Genomic DNA, 20030 nt, shown 5'->3' on the forward strand with positions numbered 1-20030 from the left:
AGTGGAATGTCCTTATGGTTCCTTGACCCCAAAACAGAGCAACTGCAGCCGCATATTCCGCTTAACCCGCTCTAGGATCTCGTCCGCCTTGCGCTTTTGCTCGCCATTCAGGGGGGGATTGATGGCCTCCAGTGCCTCCATGAAATAGTTTCTATAGGAAAATAGAGTTCTTTAACTCTCCCTGATATCTCACAAGTTTACTTACTTGGCCGTTTCATTGACATATCCCTCCAGGGCATCCCTCAGCAGGCGTATGTCCACATGCGCCTGAATTGCGCCCGTAAAACTGAACCGCTGGACACAGCTCATTAGACGGGCCAGCTCCTCGGATATGGTCTGCACAATTGACTCGAGGATCGGTCGCAATAAAGCCGGCGATATGCTGTAGATCTCCGAGTAGACACCGACCAGATTATCGCAGCACTCGTGGGCATACGGCCGCAGCTGACCAATCTCCATCTCGTGATCCCATTGGAAGCGACCCAGGTACATGGAGGGTTCGATGGTGCCCACCAGCGGGTCGCCCTTGTGCTCCACGTACTCCTCCAGTAGATTGGTAAAGAGCTGGTTCACCGTGTACCTGGCCGTTTCGATGGCCAGCGTGGGCAGTGGGTAGCCGTAGCGCACAAATATCTCACCGAGATGCTGGAAGAAGCTCTTGTTGCAGTACGCATAGTTGGCCAGGCAGCAGAGCATGCGCTGCTCCCAGGTGACAGCTGCTGTGCCACTACCTAATCCTACTCCTCCTCCACTTCCAGCCACCGAATCTGGCTGCTGGGCATTCGGGAATCCCAGCAACTGTGACACATTGTGCGTGGGTGTCTCCTCGTCGTGGGAGTGAAAGGCCAGCTCTTCGATGACACCGCTGAAGGCGGAAAGGAACTCCTGCAGCCGTTGGGTCACCTCCCGCTGGCCATCCGACTGCGGCTCCAGAAGATTGCCCTCCCTTGCCTCCGGCTGCATGCACACTGTCTGCACTTCATCCAGTGTTTCGATGAGGAGAGCTTCGAGGGCGGCCGGTAAGAGAGTGGCGCCTGGATATTCCTCCACTCCGAGCTCCCAGGTCTCATGTGTGCCCAGCTTCTTGCAGCGATCCGTGGCCCGCTTGAAGATGATTGAGAAGCAAAATAGACGCACCTCATCGATAAGCTTCTGTATGATGTCCAGTGCCTCCGAGGGCAGGTCCAGGCTGATGAGCGAGGCATAGGCGATCCTTGTGTAGCGCAGACACTGCGGAATCCAGGGCAAGAACTGATGCGTGGCCGAGGCAGAGCCAATGGGCCAGGAGAGCCCGCTGGTCTGGCGCAGGGCCCGCTGATCCGCAGCAATAAGGATGGCCAGCCGCAAGTAGACACAAAACTTCTCAATGGCAGTCAGCACCATGCGCTTAAAGTCGCCGGGCTTGGGATCATGGGGACCGCGCAGCTCTCCAGTGAAGTACAGCTGACCCAGGCGCCACAAGTCCGGCAGCTGGGAGGCGGCAATGTCGCACAGCTCCTCGCAGAAGTTCACCCGACTGGGCGTCTGGCTGGGATCCCTGCTCTTGGACTTCTCCTGGGCACCCGGTGAATCCTTGCTGGCATGCTGCTCGAATGTCTGGCGGAAGGTGGACTCCAGATACTTGGCCCTGGCCTCGATGGCATCCCATGGCGCATTGGGTCAAATTGAATAAAAGTCTAGGGCATTCCTTAAAGCGTAATGTGATTAATTATTCGCGTTATGAATATAATGCATACGACATGTTGTCTCCTCCGCGAGCATCATCGTCATCAGCCGCCTTATAATTATCGCCAGAGACAACCAAAAGAAAAGCATTAAATAGCAAACACACCAAGGAGCAGTCTGCACTGAAAGAAAATATTTCATATTTTATAAAGGGAAATGAATAAGGAGTAATTTTAAAAGAAAATTATTTACAGAATGAAACCCATTTAAATGTTGGCAAGAGAGAACTTTATATCAACTTGGAGTGAATAAATAATATTTATAAATATGTTATATATTTAATATATGTTATTGTTTTGCTTGTGTTACTTAAAACTTTTATAAACTAATAATAAAATTATATTGATCTAAGCATAGTTATCAAAATGAAAGGTCCCACTTATACTATTTTTTGAGCTGCCTTCTCCATTTGAATTTATAAAAAAAATTTAAATTGGTACAAATTTCTTCCAGTGATCGGCTTTCTTTTGGCTGCTCTTAAATTACGTGCACTTCTTATTCCCATTGTCATTGTTTCTGCTGTTGTTTTGCATTTTCTGTGCCTTGAGCTTGTCAACACTGTGCAACATCAGCCCCCCAGAAGCAACCTCTCCACCGTATCACAGTATCTCCGTACCGCCCCTTTCGCTACCGCACTATCTCCTTACTAGACAAGCAAATTTAAATCAATTAAGTAATCTTATTGCCACTGCCTCTCTCTCAGCTGCTGCTCGTTTTGTTGCAGTCTTTTGGCCTCTGAACTCTGCCCTCTGTTCACTGTTCTTTGCCATTTGCCATTGCTTGCTTTTAGGCACCAGCACTCACTAGTACACGGCAAGGATACGAATGTGTTTTAGTGGATCTATTACTATTTTATATGCAAATAAAAAAAGGAATGTTTAGAGGAAGAGTTTGCTAAAATATTTCATTTTATTGAATGGCATTTTAGGATTCCATTGTTGCGAATTTGTTTAAAAATACCAAAAATTTTTAATATTTTTCGCCTACAAGAAGTGTTTAATGTAATAAATTAATTAAATTATATAGAAAAGAATACAACTTACATTTTTAATTAGTTTCTAAAGATTTTCCACCAACATTCTATACCTTATACATAATAATTCGCTTAATAAATTAACAAAGGATTTTTTTAAATTAACTTAATTTGGTTTTATTGCCAGAATTGTTTAATATTTAGTAGAGTTTCAATATCTTTCTTGTAAACCACTTAAAACACACCGAAATGCTCTTGGAAATATAAAAAATAGATAAAATTGAATAAGTCCCTGCAGATTTTCTTGATAATTCATTATCTATTCTAAAAAATTCGACTATATATTTTCACCGTGCACAGACCCCACACACACCCACTTTCGGTGGGAAACTGCGGCAATTTCTTCACATCTTCACATCATGTGTGTTTATGTGTCTGTCTGCCTTTCAATGTTTTGCTATTATTGTTTTTGTTGCTGGCTGGCAAACTTTTGCTGTGTTGCATATTTTGTGCAGATTAATTAAATTGCTGGCATGAAGACGGTAACGGCAAAGGAGTGGGACGGGGACAGGAAAGCAGAAAATCGAGGACCAGGAGGAAAAGCTCTTTCGGCAACTGTGCTCAAAGATTGAAGCGCATTATTAAATGTTTTTTCTTAATAATTCATGGCGAGGCAAACAAACAAACCAGCAAACAAACACTTTCTCCTAGAGCAGCCCGTCGCCCCTTCTGAAATTTTCAAGAAAAGTTCATTTTCCGCAATTAGTTAAAAAGAGAAGCACGCCGCCACAAACTTTGCTTTTGTTAGAATGAACTTCCGGACAAGCTTGTAAATATTTGTGGTTCATTAAATAATAAATTGAAAAATAAATAGAAATACGAGCGGTTAAATATAGTTTATTATGAGTATTGTGGCTTCCTTTGAACTAGGTTATAATAACTTATGGTCTTTGATTTGTTTTTAATTATTAAATGTAAATGTAAATGGTAGAATTATTTAAAATGAGAGTAAAATGTTGATACTTATTATTCTTAGGTAATTCCCAGCAAATATGGTTTATTTATTGTTTATTTTAATTACAAAATTATATTTTTATTTAATAAAATAGCAATATTTTGTATTTATAAATACCAATATTTGGTATATTTTGAATTTAAGTGCTGGGTTATATTAAAAAAAAAGTAAGTCTTCATTTGCTTAATATATTATAATTTGTAGCTTTTATTTTGAAATATTTTTATATTTATTTTGTCTGTTAATATAAATGTTAATGTAACTAACATTACAGCGGTCTGTTTTATAAGCTGTCTGTAAGCTTGTCTTAAAAATTGCCTTAACAGAACACTTTTCCCCTTTGGATGCTGGCTATGTCAACTAGCAGAAGGCACGAACATGAACATCCTTAGCAGACATCCTTATGTAATGTTAAGCTGCCACATAAACAGATTGATGTTAGACCCAATGTAATGTTATCACCCGACATAGCTGTGTTACCAGCAGCAAGGACCTCTGTTAGCCGACAGAGCCAGTAATTCGACAGGAAATATATCGGATCCACTTCGTGCGCTGAGGTGTAAGTTTCCCGAAGGCACAGGAAGGAGAGGATCTTGCACGAATATTTCATTTCCCAATTAGTGCGGTAGTTTAATGCGTTACGGAATAATTATAGTCTATGGAAGCCTTGAACGCTGCGGCCAGGACATATCAAGTGCACTCGCACGGGCTTCTTCGCACGTAAGCCTCAGCAGAGGTGGCGCCAATTGTCTGAAGACCCTTGGCCCTTTGGCATTTGTTAGCAATTAAATGTATTCACTTCAAGGAGCAAATTGCCATTCACAGATTTCAAAAGGCGGCGCTCGCAAAGGTTGCCTCTGCCCACAAAGAAACTGTGAAAAGTCTTGGCCAAGTTTTAATACGGCCAAACAATGGCACGACGCAGGGTAAAGAAAAAATGCGGCTGCCCATGCATGTGGCAGGTGGGTAGGGAAGGTGGCAAAAAGTTCCAAATAAAAGACATTTTTATAGCCTTGGACAGGATATTTCTTAAAGCGAAGCATAACGAGCCACTGAATGAAGTATGTCTTTAGTTAATAGCTATTTTTAAACTAAGCACAGCTTTTAACTGCTATAAAAGTAGTGATAGCTTTAAAAATCAACCAGTGAGTGACAAGTATTTTTTGGAAACCTTTAAAAAGGACACCTTGCTGGCATTTTATTTATTGCAGGCAAATTGGAATTTTTGAATAAACAAACAAGCATTCACATTCCTGTAATTTATCCTTTTTCGGCAAAGTGAAAGTGAGTGCTGGTATTTGGAATTTGATGCCAGCTCACCTTGAGTAAACATAAGTTTAACATGGTATTTATATGCCAGATCCTGTTCTGTTTCCTCCCCTACCTTTGCCTTCGACTAACCGAATCCTGCTGCACCACCGGCTGACACTTTATGAAGTATTTATCTTACTTTACCCAATTTTCAATGTGTTTGTTCTCATTCCCATGTTCCCGGGCTTGTTTACACTTTTCTCCCTGCTCAGCTGTCGCCTTGGCCCCCGCCTTGCTGCCATTAAGTGCCATATAAATTCATTTCCTTCACACACACAGTCAGTCGTCGTCGTCGTCTTTTCACCTAGTTTTTATGCAGAGTTTTCTTTTTTCCCTAGCTTTTAAAGGGCTCGCGTGCATCCTTCCTTCGTTCTTGCTCCTGCCCCTGTAAGTATGCAATAATTTCGCACGGCTTAGGCTGGGCAGGGACTCCGGCAATTGTTGCTCCTCTCCTGCAGACTGAGTTATGTTACAGCGACAGACGGACTGGACTCTGCGACACTCCGTAAATTACCAGGAAAATCGGCCCAGAGGACAATGGCCGCTTAATTGCTGTGTCCCGATGCCATGAGTGCGATAAGGCGACAAAATTACCAGAAAAACGATGCCCGGAAGCGATCGGAGCCAAATAGGTGACTAAAAACAGGACTTTTCAGCCTGCAGTTTGAAATATTACGCTAAGTGCACAAGGACCATGAAAATAACACCAAGTTAAGTTGAATTTTATGAGATTAAATCAGCTTACAGATGACTAATTGCTCTGATTCTGGGAATTAAATATATAGAAGTTTTTAAATTTAAAGTTAAAGAACCTTCAATGAAGTTGTTTTATTTATAATCCAAAAATTAATTAATTAATTTGCAGTCAAGCGCTGGCAATCATTTATTCATTTAATTAACTCTTTTCATTCACCAAATTCGATGACACAATTTGTGGCAGTTATTAAGTTAACTTTTGGTTTGAAAAAAAAATAACGCATATTATTTTTAGATTTTCCACTTTTGAAAGGAATATTGATTAAATTGATTGGCAATAGAGTTTTTCGGATAATAGGTGTATATATTTTAAATTTTGATTTGGTATACAGAAGAATGAAAACCGAAAAAAATGCAAATTTATTTCCCTGTCATAAATACCACGCTCAGTCAGAGCTCTCTTCAGCTCGTCCTTTTTCCTGTTGCCCAAGTTCTGCAGCTGTGTTTACCTTGAAATTTTGGTTTTCAATAATATTTGGCTTCGACTCCGCTGTGTGCGTGTGTGTGTCTGCTAGTCTGCATGTCTTTTGCAAAAATAGCAAATGCATAAATGTGGTTACGCAGCGGAAAAGGGAAAAGGTAAGCAGGAGAAAGGAAAAGAAAGGAAAGACGAGGAGTGCACAGCGCAGAAAGCGGTGAAAGTTCAGCGGTGTTAGCGTTATCTGTGCAGCGACAGCCATATTTACCTGCCAACCAAAAAAAAAAAAAGGATATATACATATATGTATGCATGATAGCTACTTGAGTTCAACGGGAAAATTTCTTGCATTTCCCTGGGATATGTGTTTCCCGGCTCGAGTATTTTCATGTGTGTGCTCCAACCAGAGCTGCCACCTTTATGCCACTTCAAAGGGAGGAGATTTGGATTCAAAGGATGCGAACTGGAAATGCCCTATTGTGGCAGGATTTTTTAGGATTTCACGAGAGTCATGAAAGCTTTTCCTATTGAATGATCTCTTTTTTATGACACGGAAATTTAAATAAATTAAAGTGGTGCTCAAAATAATATTTTATACAATTTTTACAACACTTTATCGCACTTTTTAATGTTTTTAAAGCCACTGAAATTTCTTAATTTCAAATATATAATTTTTTAAATGACATAAAATCCTGATCAACCTTATTAACCTACGAATTAATTAGTGGAGACGCAAGCCTTTTTGGCATCTTTTTCTGACAACACAGATTCGATGTCTGTGTCAAAACTCAATGGACTTCCAATTAGCGGATTTTCGAACTGTTTTTGCACCCGCAAGCGACATCAGATCCCTTGGTCCTTTTATCCCCCGCTCATGTGTCCATTAGACGAGCCTGTTGGCTGTTTGGCTGCATTTGCCGCTTCCTGCCAAAATGCCACATTAGCTGACGACGTTCTCGTTGTTGCGATTCGAATCCTTGTCCTTGTCGATCTACTCTATCCTTTTTTTTTAAGCTACACCATGACTGCACTGAGGAGAAATTTTTCGATTTTAAATAGACGAAGCTTAAACTCAATTTTTATTATTAAAAATTAAATATTTTTGAAACAGAAATTTATAATAAAAAGCTAGAATTTTGTTTGAATGACTTTGATTGACATATTTAACGATCATTTAACGTTAATTAATATACTTTTCTATTTAAAATTTTCAATATATCAAAGTCTACGATATGATATTGAGTGAAATATAGATATTTACTAAGCCATAAATTTATATATTTACTTGTCTAGTCATTTCATTGATATAATCCTTTTCAGCTTTCATTTCTTCTGTTTTATATAGGAATATTTTTGTAATTAACTTGAATATATATATATTTTTTTTAGTTAAATGAAAGCCTCGGTAAATCAATCATTATTTAATATGTCACTTAACACGGTTATTTTTTCGAAATTTAAAACCCATACTAAAGGTATCCTTTTTTTCATGGTGTACCCTTTCGCCCGCCCTTCAGTTTTCGTGTGCTTTCGGAGTTTTGAGCGTGTGTGTGTCTGCGTGTCTGTTTCAGCTATTTTTATACGATTTGCTATTTTTTCCGGATTTTTGTTTGCCATTGTTGCTGAACTATCGCCCCGCCTCCCATCACGAACTATTCCCGCCGAGAGTTTCACCTTTTTTTTTTTTTTTTGCTTTGCTTTTCGCATAAAACTGACGCCAAATTTCTTTGGCGTCAACCAAAAAAAAGTTAAGAAAAATGAAAATAAAAGCGAAAAAAGAATTGTGAAAAAAAAGACAGCACCCACACACGAGCAGGGAAAAAAGGAAATTGTTGGTTTAGTTGGTGGCTCTGACTTTTCGCGTTGTGTCTCTCGCTTTTTTCCCCCGCAGTTCGATTTTCCAGGTTGCGTGTGTGTGCGAGTGCAGGGTAAAAATATCAAAAAATAATAAATGCCTTGCCCCATATGTAAGCCATACACTTGTGTGTGCGTGTGTGTGGGTGCAAGTGCACTTTGTCAGTTTTACCAGGAACTTCCTTGCCTTATATGTATGTTTGTATATGTACATAGATGCTGACGTCCCTTTCCCACCTGGATATGGCAGGAAAAGTTTTGCCTTCGTGCATATTGGTAATTTATTAGCATAAAATGCCAGCAGGGCGTAAATAATGCACAAACATTTTGTTGTTTTGCCAACATTTAGCTAACATTTTACTAACCCCCAGTCTCCACCCCCCTTCGCATCCTGCAATGGAATAGATTTTATTGGTTTTGCTTTGGTTTCGTACACACAACTGAGTATAAAATTCATTTCCGCCACATTTCTACGTCGCTCACATGTCACCGGACCTGAAGGCAGCGCATAAGGACCAAGACCAGGAGCAGGTCATGGAAGCGATTCCTCTGACTCTGCTGCCTTTTTTTATTTTTTATCAGACTCCATTATTGGGCAATGCGGAGTTCCACATTTCCGTTAAAAAACGCGACGTTTTCATCGACTTCTCGGGCTGCAGAGTCCTTCCGGTTTTGAGCTCTGGAGCCGGGGTTCAGGTCGAGTGCTTTCTTCTTGCCATTGACACATGACAAGTTTGTTTTTCTCCATTTTCTGGGAGTATTACGGGGCTAAAGTTGGTTATGACTTCCCCCCAGTGTTGAGGTGGTAAGTAAATATTTTTATTACTAACCAGATTTCTAAGGGGGAAGCCGGATTCTGGCACTTGTATTTACTATTTGCATATGTGTTTCTTTATTGTTTATTTCAGATTTCTTAGGAATCTACTACTATACTTATGTATGGAGATATAGTTTTTCGATTCCAGTCCAGTTCCAGTTTACAAAGGATGTGTATATTATTAGTTAAACGCCCTTCGATTTAAATATTTTTATAATATATCCCTTCAAAGTTTATCGTTTTTTTTTTTCAGAGTCCACAAAGAAAATTAACTCTCTTTTGAAGCAAACAATATTTTCAGCCGGCACATCGTAGTCATCAGCTAATGCAGAGATGTAAACGTATATATATATATATACATATATATTATACATATATATGGAGAAATCTGTGAACCGCAAAAGAAGCTCCTCTCAAGCAAACTTTGGCCATAAAGTGGGTCACGAGTCCTTCGTTGGATGGCCGCCCAAAGATATTCGTCAGGATATAGGGGAAAGTCTAAGCTGAAATGAATTTCGACACAAAAAATTCAGCGACCCAATTCGCGTAGCCATTTTTTTGTTGTTGTTAATCAGACAAATGACGGAGACAGACAACGTCGACGACGGCCCTAATTCGCCGGCTCATTGTACCTTTTGGCCATAAATAATTAGTCATTTGGCTGTGTGGCCCACTTACTAAACCATTTGCATGCACCGAAAACTGGGGAACACACTCATACACACACACGCGTACAACCATGGACAGATATATAGCCTACTTAATGGCGCCAAATGCTCGTTAAATGTTTCGCCGTTTGCGGTATGCGAATTGTTTTAATTGAAATGGAAAACGCGTAAATTGAAGTGAAATGCTTATATATGTATGTGCCTGTTTGTTATTTGTTTTTCTATTTGCATTCAATTTCACTCTGCAACAACAAAGCACACTCATAGACACACACACACACTCCAAATTGCAACGGACACTAAAATTGGACAAAGGGAATGGGTGCCGCTGTTCCCCTGTTTCTGTTCCATTCTGTCCTTTGGCTGGCTGGCAACGAGCAAAGTGTTTATTAACTTTGGCTGTTTGATCCACTTTGCCAGGCAGCTGCTCTCCATCTCCCCCTGTGACCCCCTTGCACGCTTGTTGTCTGCTGCCAGGATCCCAAGGATCCCAAGGATGTTTGCCATGTGGTGGCAGCTACCCACAAAAAGTACTGCATACAAACGGGCGCACAAACGCACCAAATGAACGAATGAATGCATACTAAGGGGGATGGGCAGGGACAGGACAGGGGCACCGAGAGCGGATAATTCAAATGTAATTTACAAAAGCACTCGTTTGATTTGTTACTTGTGCCTTTGCCGCCTCCCTCCGCTCATCGCCGTTAGCCCGTTAGCTGCATCTGCATTCGCAGCCAAATAAAAACACTAAAACCAATAAAAAACCAATGGAAATCCGGCCCTTGGCCTGATCAAAGTTGGATACCCTTAGGGAGTATATGTTTAAGTTTTAATAACGTTACGGAAGGCTCAAAGGACTCTGAGAAAAAATGGAAACCAATCAAAATAAACTTGACAGGAATGGAAATAAGTTAAATAACAAATTAAATTGTTAGTAGAGACTTTATTTAATTTATTAAATCGAGAGTTAGGAGAATAATACGCTGAATATGAAATATACATTTTAGTAGAACTAAATTCCTAATATATACAAGTTTTTATTTGTATTAATACTTTGTCTTTATAACTTTTATATCCTTAACTGAAACCCTTCCGTGTGAGTAAAAGAAACGATTGAATTATAAAAAAAAGGTTTTATTCTTCCTATATTAAATATAAATATTAGTAGAATTGAGTTCTTAATATATATTTTTTTAATTGTACTATTTATAACCATTATACCCTTAACTAAAACCGTGGCAGTTAGAGTAAAGAGGAGCTTCATCATTCCCTTTTCTGTGGAACATCCATCCATCGTCGAGTGCTGTGGAAAAACAAATACTTGGGCCCGGGTTAAGTCCATCTTTGGCTTTCTATTATTTGAATTGAATTATCTAACTAATTGGATCGGGTCGGAGCTAACACTGAAACTCAACTAATTAGCCGCACACAAATTATAACCACATTTATGCGAAGATATATGCTGATATCCAAATGGCCAAAGTCAAATCCTAAGCCCAGACCCGACACGCCCCGCCTTTAATTGCCATGGGATTAAATTAATGCAAAGACAAATGCAGATAGTGGCTATATCAATGAGCAGTTTAACTTGTTTTAGTTGGCACATTAGTCTGACCAGGACATTTTGGGTGCAAAGTTAGCTAAGCCTTTGGCCAAATGACACGTACAACAAATTAACTAAATTAATGGCATTTATTTGGCTGAATGAAAGCGAAATGAGAGATAACTCTGCACGCAGACCCCGAAATAGAGACGCTCTGATTGATGCTGCTGGGTCTTTGCCTGATTGATGGTATTGGGTGGAAATGGAAATTAAAAAATTAGGTTATAATTAATTTATTTAATTTATAACGTTTTAAAAATAGTATTGTAAATGTTGCCAATCTTCATTTACTATATTATAAAGCTGCGAAATCATGTAGGAACCTAGAAAAAACGTTGGTACATTTTTATAAATGTTTCGTTTTTTATTATTATTTTGTTTCATTTAACCACGAAGTAGATACTAGTTATACATATATCTGAGCTGTAGTAACAGTTTTCTTTGGGTATTCATTTGTATACATATATTTCCAGTACTTTTTCTATGTTACGGAGACACATTTATTTCTTATCTTATAACACAGGGTTTCTGTAATGCAATTATCTCTTTCAGTTTCTTTATAACCACTTTATAACCCAAATAAGCTCAAGAAAAATCCTGTCTTCGAGGAGCGAAGAAGTTTCAGCGTAAACCATCTGGCAGTTGGTAAAGCCAAGTTCCGGCCAGGTACAACACAGTTACCACGTCTTACAAAACAGTTAATAGCCCAGCTTCAAGCGTCCGCGACCAGCTCCAGCTCCAGGTCTCAGAATGTCCCCAAGGTCCAGCCAAGTCGGCCAGCTCCAGGAAGTCCACGCTGGCGGTGAGCGGTTCCATGCAACACATTAACTCATTCTGGAGTATGTTTGGTGACTTATAAAATTGCGGGATACAAATTAGATGAAGCACGAATACCCCAAAAAACTTATTAATTAAGGAGGGATATAAAATAATGTTAAATAATTTTAGAAATGCAATAAATATAATCAATTAAGAATATTACCAATATAATTTACGAGGTTCAAATTAAGTTTGAAATTTATCTTGTAAACGTAATACATTTAAATTGGTTGTATAATTTTGTATAGCATTTGTAATTTATAACCTTTCATTTAATAATAATATTAGTTTAAAAATTTTTCTAAAGCTCGGAAATACATTTTAAAATTGTACAACTTATTTTCTAATTCACCAAAGTAATTTTTAAAAGAAAAATAAAACATTTTCTATTGCTTTGAAATACATTTTTAAATAATTGTTCTAAATAATTTTAATATAAAGTTTTAATGACACATTTTCCTTATTTAGTGCTTTCACCATATTCGCCAAAAAACATTTTTAAAACAACGGTGCAAGTTTCTCCACCTCTCCAATAGGTTTATTTTATTTGCAGTATTTTTTTAAGAAAGCTTCGCGGAAGCTTTTCAGCGTCAATGCACGCTCGGGCTCTGGTCACACTGCTGCCACCAACGACGGTCGAAAAAGAGAAAGAAAACGATAATTACAATTAGCAACCAGAACGGCATTAAAAGCAGCAGCCAACATGGATGTGGAAAGCCCCGAGCACACGCGCGAGTTCGCCGAGGTGGACATCAACAACGGGGCAGCGTCGGCGTCCGAGGACGAGGAGGAGGAGGTGCCAGCACCCGGCAGCGTAACGCTGGGCAATGAGAGCAGCGATCGGGATCTGTTCGTCTCAGCTTTGAGCCCCAGCAGCATCGGAGATGTGCACGTAAGTAGCACGGTTGGCTGGATGAGCTCAATCACAACAGGATGCTTATTCAATTAGCTCTAATTTCGGGGCGGCTCTCGCTCTTTATCAGCTGCCGCGACGACTGTTGCTTTCGCTTTGTTTGGCTTTCGGGCGGCGACGTCACGAGTGCCGCCCCCCAAGCCAGCAGAGAACCTTGTTGCTCATCCATTTAAGCTCTACTCTCTCTCCCTCTTCCATCCAGCCACTGCAGGAGGTGCTTACCGACGACGGAGACTACTTCATCAACATTGTGGTGTCTGACCCACAGAAAATTGGCGACGGAATGGGCTCCTATTTGGCGTACAAGTGAGTCATCATGTGGGGGTTTTCTTATCATAGTGCAAGCATATTATTGACACGGTTCATTCGGCTTATCGCGGCCGCTTTTAGGGTGACGACCAAGACGAATATCCCCAAGTTCAAGCGGACCGAGTTCAGCTCGATGCGTCGCTTTAGCGACTTCTTGGGCATACACGACCTACTGGTGGGCAAGTACATGCGGCTGGGCCGCATTATTCCCCCGGCACCGTCCAAGAACATCATTGGCAGCACAAAGGTGAAGATAAGCCCCCAGCAGAGTGAGCCGGGCACACCGATGAACCAGGAGTGGGTCGAGATCCGGCGAGCGGCTCTGGAGCGATTTGTGCACCGCACCGCCCAGCATCCGGTGCTGCGCGTTGACCTGGACTTTATGAACTTTCTGGAGAGTGACCAGGAGCTACCGCGCTCGGTTAACACCTCCGCTCTGAGCGGAGCCGGCGTGATCCGATTGTTTAACAAAGTGGGAGAGACCGTGAATAAGATAACCTACAAGATGGATGAGAATGATCCCTGGTTTGACGACAAGATCACCGAAGTGGAGAGCCTCGATGCCAATCTGCAGAAGCTGCACAATGCCATGAAATCCCTGGTCACCTCGCGACGCGAACTATCGTTGCTGACGGGTCTGGTGGCCAAGTCGGCAGCCATGCTGAGCACCTGCGAGGAGCACACTGGCCTGTCGCGGGCGCTGTCCAACCTGGCGGACGTGGAGGAGAAGATCGAGCTGCTGCGCTCCGAGCAGGCCAACTCGGACTTTTTCATTCTGGCGGAGTTCATCAAGGACTACCTGGGCCTGTTTGGGGCCATCAAGTGCATTTTCCACGAGCGCGTCAAGGCCTTCCAGAACTGGCAGTACGCACAGATGCAGTTGTCCAAGCGGCGCGAGAATCGAGGTCGCTTCGAGCTGGCCAACAGGGCGGATAAGCTGGACCAGGCTCAGCAGGAAGTGGACGAGGTGAGTTTTGGTCGAAAGAAAATGCATCAGATTTGCTAATAATTCCACAATTCCTAAACTCTAGTGGCAGGGCAAGGTTCAGCGCTGTCAGCAGCAGTTCGACGACATTTCGGCGGAAATAAAGCGCGAAATGGAGCGTTTCGAATTGACTAGAGTGAAAGACTTTAAGGTGAACATCATCAAGTACATAGAAGACCAAATGGCGCATCAGCAACAGGTGCGTACTCATATTTGCACACACACACACGCCTAAGTGGGTCAATGAACTTGTCTTTTTTGTTATATTTCAGATCGTCAGCTACTGGGAGGCATTTGCTCCGTTTGCCCGCGAAATCGTTTAACTTTAGCTTCAGCAGATTCTCAACGCATTTCCAGAAACTTTTTCAACAGCTATGCGCGCTAAGAAACTTATTATTCAGCGGGACCAAATTCGTTCTTGATCTACAGATTTGGAGCTACAAAAATGTATCGCCTTTAGCACTTATCTTGCAATTGCCGCCGCCGGCTCTTTGATTCCCCCCTCTCTCTCTCTCTCTCGAGCATAGAAAATGTTCAACTTTATCGCTGCATTTACACAAGAGCAGCGTAAATCTCTTTATTCCACACAAAACACAGTAATTACTATCAAGGCTCGTATACATTCACAGAAAGCTGAACGATCGTGGCTGCGCATTCTCATTCTAAGCATTATATTTTCGGTATTATCTAAATCGCGGCAATGTGGTTCTATTAGATGTATGAAACTGAAGAAATTGAAGACTCATTGGCCATTTCCAAATTGAAGTTTATACCCATTATTCGTGATTACTGTTGGTATATATTTATGTATTTATATATATATATTCCTATTAAAACATTTTGTATCATGACAAACGAGAGCATTTCAACAAATAAATTTGTAAATATGTATAGATGTAAATAGTTGTACATAGTTTGTTTTTTATTATATTTAGTAAGCTTTGAAAGGAAATGAAAAATTATAAATAATATTAGAATAATTATTAGAAATATTAACCAAATCGAATAGAATATGTAAGTATTGATTCAAAAGGTTTCCTAAATATTTATACCTTTCAATTTAAATATTTATATAAACTTACTCAAGTTAATGATATTTATTTAAATTTTCGTTAAAACGCCCTATTTGGATTTTCAAATGAATTATCGATTTAAGTGTGACCAGATAGCAGTGTCGGTAACTTGCAAAAGAGAGCCACATTTCCATCTGGCAACACTGTTTTTGGTGTGGCAAGCCGTGTTTATAAAATCTATCCGAAAAAAAGTGTTTACTAAACTGTTTAGTCATTTTCGTCCAAATCGGGCTTGTTCTCGAAGTTTTCCATTTATCCCGGGAATAAAAGAGGCCTTAATCTGTTGGTCGAGCTTAATTTCAAGACATCAGCAACCAGACCACAACATGGAGTTTCCACATCTGGGCCAGCACTGCAGCGAGAAAACTTGTAATCGACTCGGTGAGACGCAAAAAAGCGTAATTTCGCAACCAGGAAACATCAACAACTAATTAAATTAATTAATTTGTTTAGACTTTCTGCCCGTTAAGTGCGACTCGTGCGACAAGGTCTTCTGCGCCTCCCACTACAACTACGAGCGCCACAACTGCCCGGGAGCGTACAAGAAGAACGTCCAGGTGCCCATCTGTCCACTCTGCCGTGAACCCGTGCCCACGCCCCCCGGAGTGGAGCCCGACGTCACTGTGGGGCAGCACATCGATCAGCAATGCAAGTCGGAGAGCAAGAAGATCTACACGAATCGCTGCCATGCCAAGGGCTGCAAGCGCAAGGAGCTCATCCCGGTGAAGTGCTCAGCATGCCATTTGAATTTCTGCCTACGTCATCGCCATACCAGCGACCACGACTGCCAGCCAGCGAGTAACCCAATAGCCCCAGCAACGTCATTTATCGGAGGCTGGCAGTCAATCTTCAAGTCTTCGGACACGCGCTCGATGGCTGCCCAGGCTGCGGAGAAACGCAGGCAGAACAAGCCGACAGCAAGCAATGTGGGTACCTCGAATCCAAGGCCGAGAGCCGCTGCAGCAGCAGCAGTGCAGGCCACACAAGTACAAACGATACAGGGAAATATGGTAGGTGGTTTCTCTAGAGTCGAGACTGTTCTAGAAATATCTAATTATCAATTAACCAATTTATTGCAGAGCGAAGACGAAGCCCTTGCTCGAGCCCTGGCCTTATCAATCATGGAACAGGATGACGCATCGGAACGCAACCGACAGCAGCAGCCTCAAAGCCAAAACCAAAACAATGCCCAACAGGTGACGGTGGGCGGCAGCCAGCAGGGAAGTGGCAAGGACAAATGTCTGCTGTCCTAGTTCTACCGCAACCCCTACATATCCCCTACTTGACCAACTATTAGCTCTAGTTAAGCAAACAAAAGCAAACATTCTGTTAATTGTAATATTTTGTTGGTAATTTACTTTGACTTTGTCACATTCTACGTGGTTTAGCAAAAATAAATCAATGTTAAGTCTACATTTTTGGAAAGAATATATATAGCGAGCTGTAAGGGATATAAGGAAACGATCTCTAGGCGCTTAAATATGTTACATAAATAGGATACACATACAGGTTACATAAATTGCAAATTATTCCGAAATGGCCTGGGTTGGTGTGGTCACCTCCTCCTCCTCTAATGTCTTCTCTGGCGGTGGGCCCTCGGCAGGCACCACTTCTATCTGGGCTTCCTTGGTTTCCACCAGTTGTGATTGTGACTTGTTTGAGAGCTGAGTGCTGAGCTTTCTGCTCGCCGTGGTGGCTCCATCCACCGAGGACGAGGTGCTGATTTTCCTGGCAGCCGCTGCAAAGCTGGCCACACCCTCGGCAGCCAGAATACTGGCGCTGGAAAGCAATATAGACACTTGCTCGGCCGATGGGCAACTTGTAATGATCATATCATCGGTAGAGTAGCCGTTGGTGGTCAGCAGTTGCTCCAGCTTCACAAAGGACTGAATGATGTTGTTCTGAAAGGGAGAAACCAAGCTTAAGAATAAGGCAAACAAAAAGAAAAACCCTTCATACTTACTCTTATAGGACGAAAGATAATGAATTCCGTATCACGATTGCTTAGGTATAGTTGCATTGCCCGCTGGAGTACTGCCAACTTGGCCTTGATCAGGCGCTGGGTCTCCTGGATAATGCTGCTGATTTGCTGCGGACTGGCCCAGGGGCTTTGCCTCAAAGCGTAGCTGGGCTTTGTGGATTCCGGCGACTGCGAATGCTTTGCTTGCTCTAACAGAGACTGTGCCTTTTCCAGGAATGTGACCAACGGACCCACCAGCATTTGCACCGAATCCTTGATGTATCTCTCGCACACGGTCTTCAGTTGACGGTCCACTTCCTTGCGCGAGTCCAGCAGGTGCTCCTTGATCTGCGGTGTGCCTTCCAATAGGAATTCCAGCAGGGCATTGTTGCTGCCCATGGAGAAGAGCTGCTTGCGCTTCTGCAGCAATCCAAAGGCAGCTGTTTTTACCTTGCTAAAGTCCAGAGACGTCTCCTTCACCGTAAAGTCCACACGGAATGGGGCAATCTGTTCCCGCAGTATAAGTAGATGCTTAATCTCGAACAGTTCCCCATCGATGGGCGTTTTGGAGGCGGCAATCTTTCCGGCCGCATGCGAAACACTTTGGATGCACAGCTTAAGGGCCTCCTGGGAGAGTCCCTGGAAAATGGGACGATCAACGCAGCGATACAGCCGAGAGAGGCAGACCAATGTACGGCGCACAGTTGGATACCACATGCCATGCAGGTCGGCTGGGGAATCTATGCAAAATTATTTAGTTTCCAAGTTCTAAATTAACTTTTCTTTGAGAGCTTACTCATTTGCTTGACCCTGTAGGCAGTGTCCACGCTTTCTGTCTCCACAACACTCGACACACTGGATATCATGGACCCGCGCGAGTCAGAGCGTCGCAATGGAGCAGGTTCTTGCAGGGACAATGCAATGCTCTGCAAGAAAACATAAAGGATAATTTAATCAGAAAACAAAAAAGAACTCCCATTAACCTCCATCATTTCCAGCTTCTCCGGATAGGCCAGGTCTCCCGATGAGGGATTAAAGTTCTGTATATCCGATTGCAGATACAAGTGTGCCCGGAAAACCAACCGCTCCTGCACATCCTGCAGCAGTTGGTGTGCAATAGTGGCAAAGGCCTCCAAGGCGGCAGCTGCTCCAAGAAACTCATTACAAAATCAATCTTAATGCCGGAAATATTATTCTTACGATTCTGCTGAACATGCTCCTCCAGCATTTCTATTCTCAGTATAGAACAGATCTCTGCCAGGGTTTCCAGGTGATTGATGTGTATAATAAAGGGCCGCATGGTGTCATAAAGTATGGTGCACAATCCCTCCAAATAAACGCTGGAATTAACAATTAAATTATTATTAAACTATATTATTGTGTCTGAAATCAACTCACGTCAAGTGTGGAGCACCTGTGCTGAAAAACTGGTAGAACAGACGCTGCTCGTCCTGGCACACATGGACGAGAAACGCACAGGCACTGCGGGTGAGCGAGCAATGATCGCCCTTGTGCGCCACCTTTACGTTTTGTATGGACAGATTCACAGCCGGCGACATCACACTCGCCCGCTGGGCCAGATAGTGCTGCTGCAGATCCGCCATTAGCTGGCCGTACTCGTTGCTGTGCTCCGCTCGGGATTCTATCAACTGGGCCACTCGTTTCACCTTCGCCGCTGCCGTTTGATACTTGCCATAGTACAAGGCAAAGGCGGCATCGGGTGCCTCCGGCAGATTGTTTTTGGGATGCAGGGTGGCCTCGGTGGCCTGATTAATCACACTGGTCACATAGTTGCGTACCAGTCCCGAGGCCTTGGCCAGGCATTGCTTGTACTTGACGTTATAGGCGGCAGCATCCTTGAATTTGGGCTGGAAGTACAGCTAATTTAGATATGAAAAAGCAAAGATAAGGCCAGCAACGCACGTTCTCCTCGATGTATCTCAGGCAATCGTCGATCTTGTTGAGGCATTCCCGGAAGGCTTCGCTGGCCACCGACAGCGTGGGACTCTGCAACCGCTGGTTGAGCAGCTCCACCTGGCTGAAGTAGTGCAGCCGTCGTTGGATCTCGTTGCTCAGCTCCTGGAGCTTCTCCTGCTCGTCGATCAACTGCTCGCTGGCCGTATTCAAAGCACTTGTCTTCTGCGACACAAAGTCATACTCGTCGCAGAGGGCGCCCAGCCTTTCCATGGCCACGGCGATCTGGCCAAGCATGTGCGAGCATTCCGCCTTGCGCTGCTCCAGCTGCTGCAGGTATTTGTGGTAGTCGGCATCGCCACGCTCCTCGATCTCGGCGCTGACGTCAGCGAACCAAAGCAAGAAGTCATTGGTATTTTGCAGCCCATCCGCGGGCAGTTCGATGTCCTCACCCCTGCTCGGCGGAGGAGACGTGGCCTCAGAACCCACACTTGCTGTGGTGGGCGTGGTGACAGGTGCGGCCTTAAAGTAAATGGAAAACATTTTAGTTGGCACACCGCCACCCGGGGGGACTTATTACTTACGGTTGGGCCACTATCGCGCCACAGATTGGTAAGGACGTCCAAGAGCTCCTCCTGCTGGACACTTAGCGCCGCCAAGGGGTCGGTTTTGGACTCCCACTGCATCAGCCGATTGCGTATTTTGCGCAAATTCTCGTTTTCGCTTTGTGCCGCGGCGACGTCATCCCTGGTGGCCAGAACTCGGTCGGGTTGCATTTTTTCCGGAATAATTATGGCGAATTATCTGAAAAGAACAACTGCAACGTAAACAAGTTTGATCAGCTGGCGGGGAGTGTGGCTGTCGCTCCTTCCAGCCAAAACGGCAAAGATTTTCCGCTGGAAGAACTGCCTTATCCA

The 20030-nt window shown here is 42.9% G+C and overlaps 4 protein-coding genes across 4 annotated transcripts; 2 read left to right on the plus strand and 2 right to left on the minus strand.

Moving 5' to 3' along the window:
- Positions 1 to 12: 12 nt before the first annotated feature.
- LOC108076866 (exocyst complex component 2-like) lies at positions 13 to 1659 on the minus strand (the record flags this gene model as incomplete). The annotated part of the gene is made up of 2 exons (XM_017169896.3): positions 13 to 151; positions 206 to 1659. Coding segments are annotated over 2 exons (1593 nt in total), but the record flags the coding sequence as incomplete, so codon positions are not given.
- Positions 1660 to 12557: 10898 nt separating this feature from the next.
- On the plus strand, positions 12558 to 15067 carry Snx1 (sorting nexin 1). Its single transcript, XM_017170576.3, has 5 exons — positions 12558 to 12851; positions 13075 to 13178; positions 13263 to 14148; positions 14213 to 14365; positions 14439 to 15067. The coding sequence occupies exons 1-5, from the start codon at positions 12663 to 12665 to the stop codon at positions 14487 to 14489; spliced, it is 1383 nt and encodes a 460-aa protein (XP_017026065.1). The 5' UTR covers positions 12558 to 12662; the 3' UTR covers positions 14490 to 15067.
- Positions 15068 to 15429: 362 nt separating this feature from the next.
- On the plus strand, positions 15430 to 16652 carry LOC108077212 (AN1-type zinc finger protein 2A). Its single transcript, XM_017170462.3, has 3 exons — positions 15430 to 15620; positions 15693 to 16249; positions 16319 to 16652. Exons 1-3 carry the CDS (start codon positions 15566 to 15568, stop codon positions 16490 to 16492), a joined length of 786 nt encoding a protein of 261 aa, XP_017025951.1. The 5' UTR covers positions 15430 to 15565; the 3' UTR covers positions 16493 to 16652.
- Cog3 (conserved oligomeric Golgi complex subunit 3) lies at positions 16651 to 19971 on the minus strand. The gene is made up of 8 exons (XM_017170461.3): positions 19698 to 19971; positions 19123 to 19635; positions 18598 to 19067; positions 18400 to 18539; positions 18183 to 18343; positions 17996 to 18125; positions 17203 to 17939; positions 16651 to 17140 (listed from the first exon to the last, which is right to left on the minus strand). The coding sequence occupies exons 1-8, from the start codon at positions 19887 to 19889 to the stop codon at positions 16766 to 16768; spliced, it is 2718 nt and encodes a 905-aa protein (XP_017025950.1). The 5' UTR covers positions 19890 to 19971; the 3' UTR covers positions 16651 to 16765.
- Positions 19972 to 20030: the final 59 nt, after the last annotated feature.

Source organism: Drosophila kikkawai, chromosome 2L (genome assembly GCF_030179895.1).
Source record: "Drosophila kikkawai strain 14028-0561.14 chromosome 2L, DkikHiC1v2, whole genome shotgun sequence".
Classification (NCBI taxonomy): domain Eukaryota; kingdom Metazoa; phylum Arthropoda; class Insecta; order Diptera; family Drosophilidae; genus Drosophila; species Drosophila kikkawai.

What these genes read in the sequence shown, in the direction of transcription:
- Snx1 (XM_017170576.3), top strand. Translation starts at nt 12,663, where the DNA reads ATGGATGTGGAAAGCCCCGAGCACACGCGCGAGTTCGCCGAGGTGGAC. An exon ending in GGCTCCTATTTGGCGTACAA is followed by an intron (nt 13,179 to 13,262) that starts GTGAGTCATCAT and finishes GGCCGCTTTTAG; the next exon opens with GGTGACGACCAAGACGAATA. An exon ending in CTCAGCAGGAAGTGGACGAG is followed by an intron (nt 14,149 to 14,212) that starts GTGAGTTTTGGT and finishes CCTAAACTCTAG; the next exon opens with TGGCAGGGCAAGGTTCAGCG.
- LOC108077212 (XM_017170462.3), top strand. Translation starts at nt 15,566, where the DNA reads ATGGAGTTTCCACATCTGGGCCAGCACTGCAGCGAGAAAACTTGTAAT. An exon ending in GAAAACTTGTAATCGACTCG is followed by an intron (nt 15,621 to 15,692) that starts GTGAGACGCAAA and finishes TAATTTGTTTAG; the next exon opens with ACTTTCTGCCCGTTAAGTGC. An exon ending in AAACGATACAGGGAAATATG is followed by an intron (nt 16,250 to 16,318) that starts GTAGGTGGTTTC and finishes AATTTATTGCAG; the next exon opens with AGCGAAGACGAAGCCCTTGC.
- Cog3 (XM_017170461.3), bottom strand. Translation starts at nt 19,889, where the DNA reads ATGCAACCCGACCGAGTTCTGGCCACCAGGGATGACGTCGCCGCGGCA. An exon ending in ACAGGTGCTCCACACTTGAC is followed by an intron (nt 18,540 to 18,597) that starts GTGAGTTGATTT and finishes TGTTAATTCCAG; the next exon opens with CGTTTATTTGGAGGGATTGT. An exon ending in TTATCTTTCGTCCTATAAGA is followed by an intron (nt 17,141 to 17,202) that starts GTAAGTATGAAG and finishes TCTCCCTTTCAG; the next exon opens with AACAACATCATTCAGTCCTT.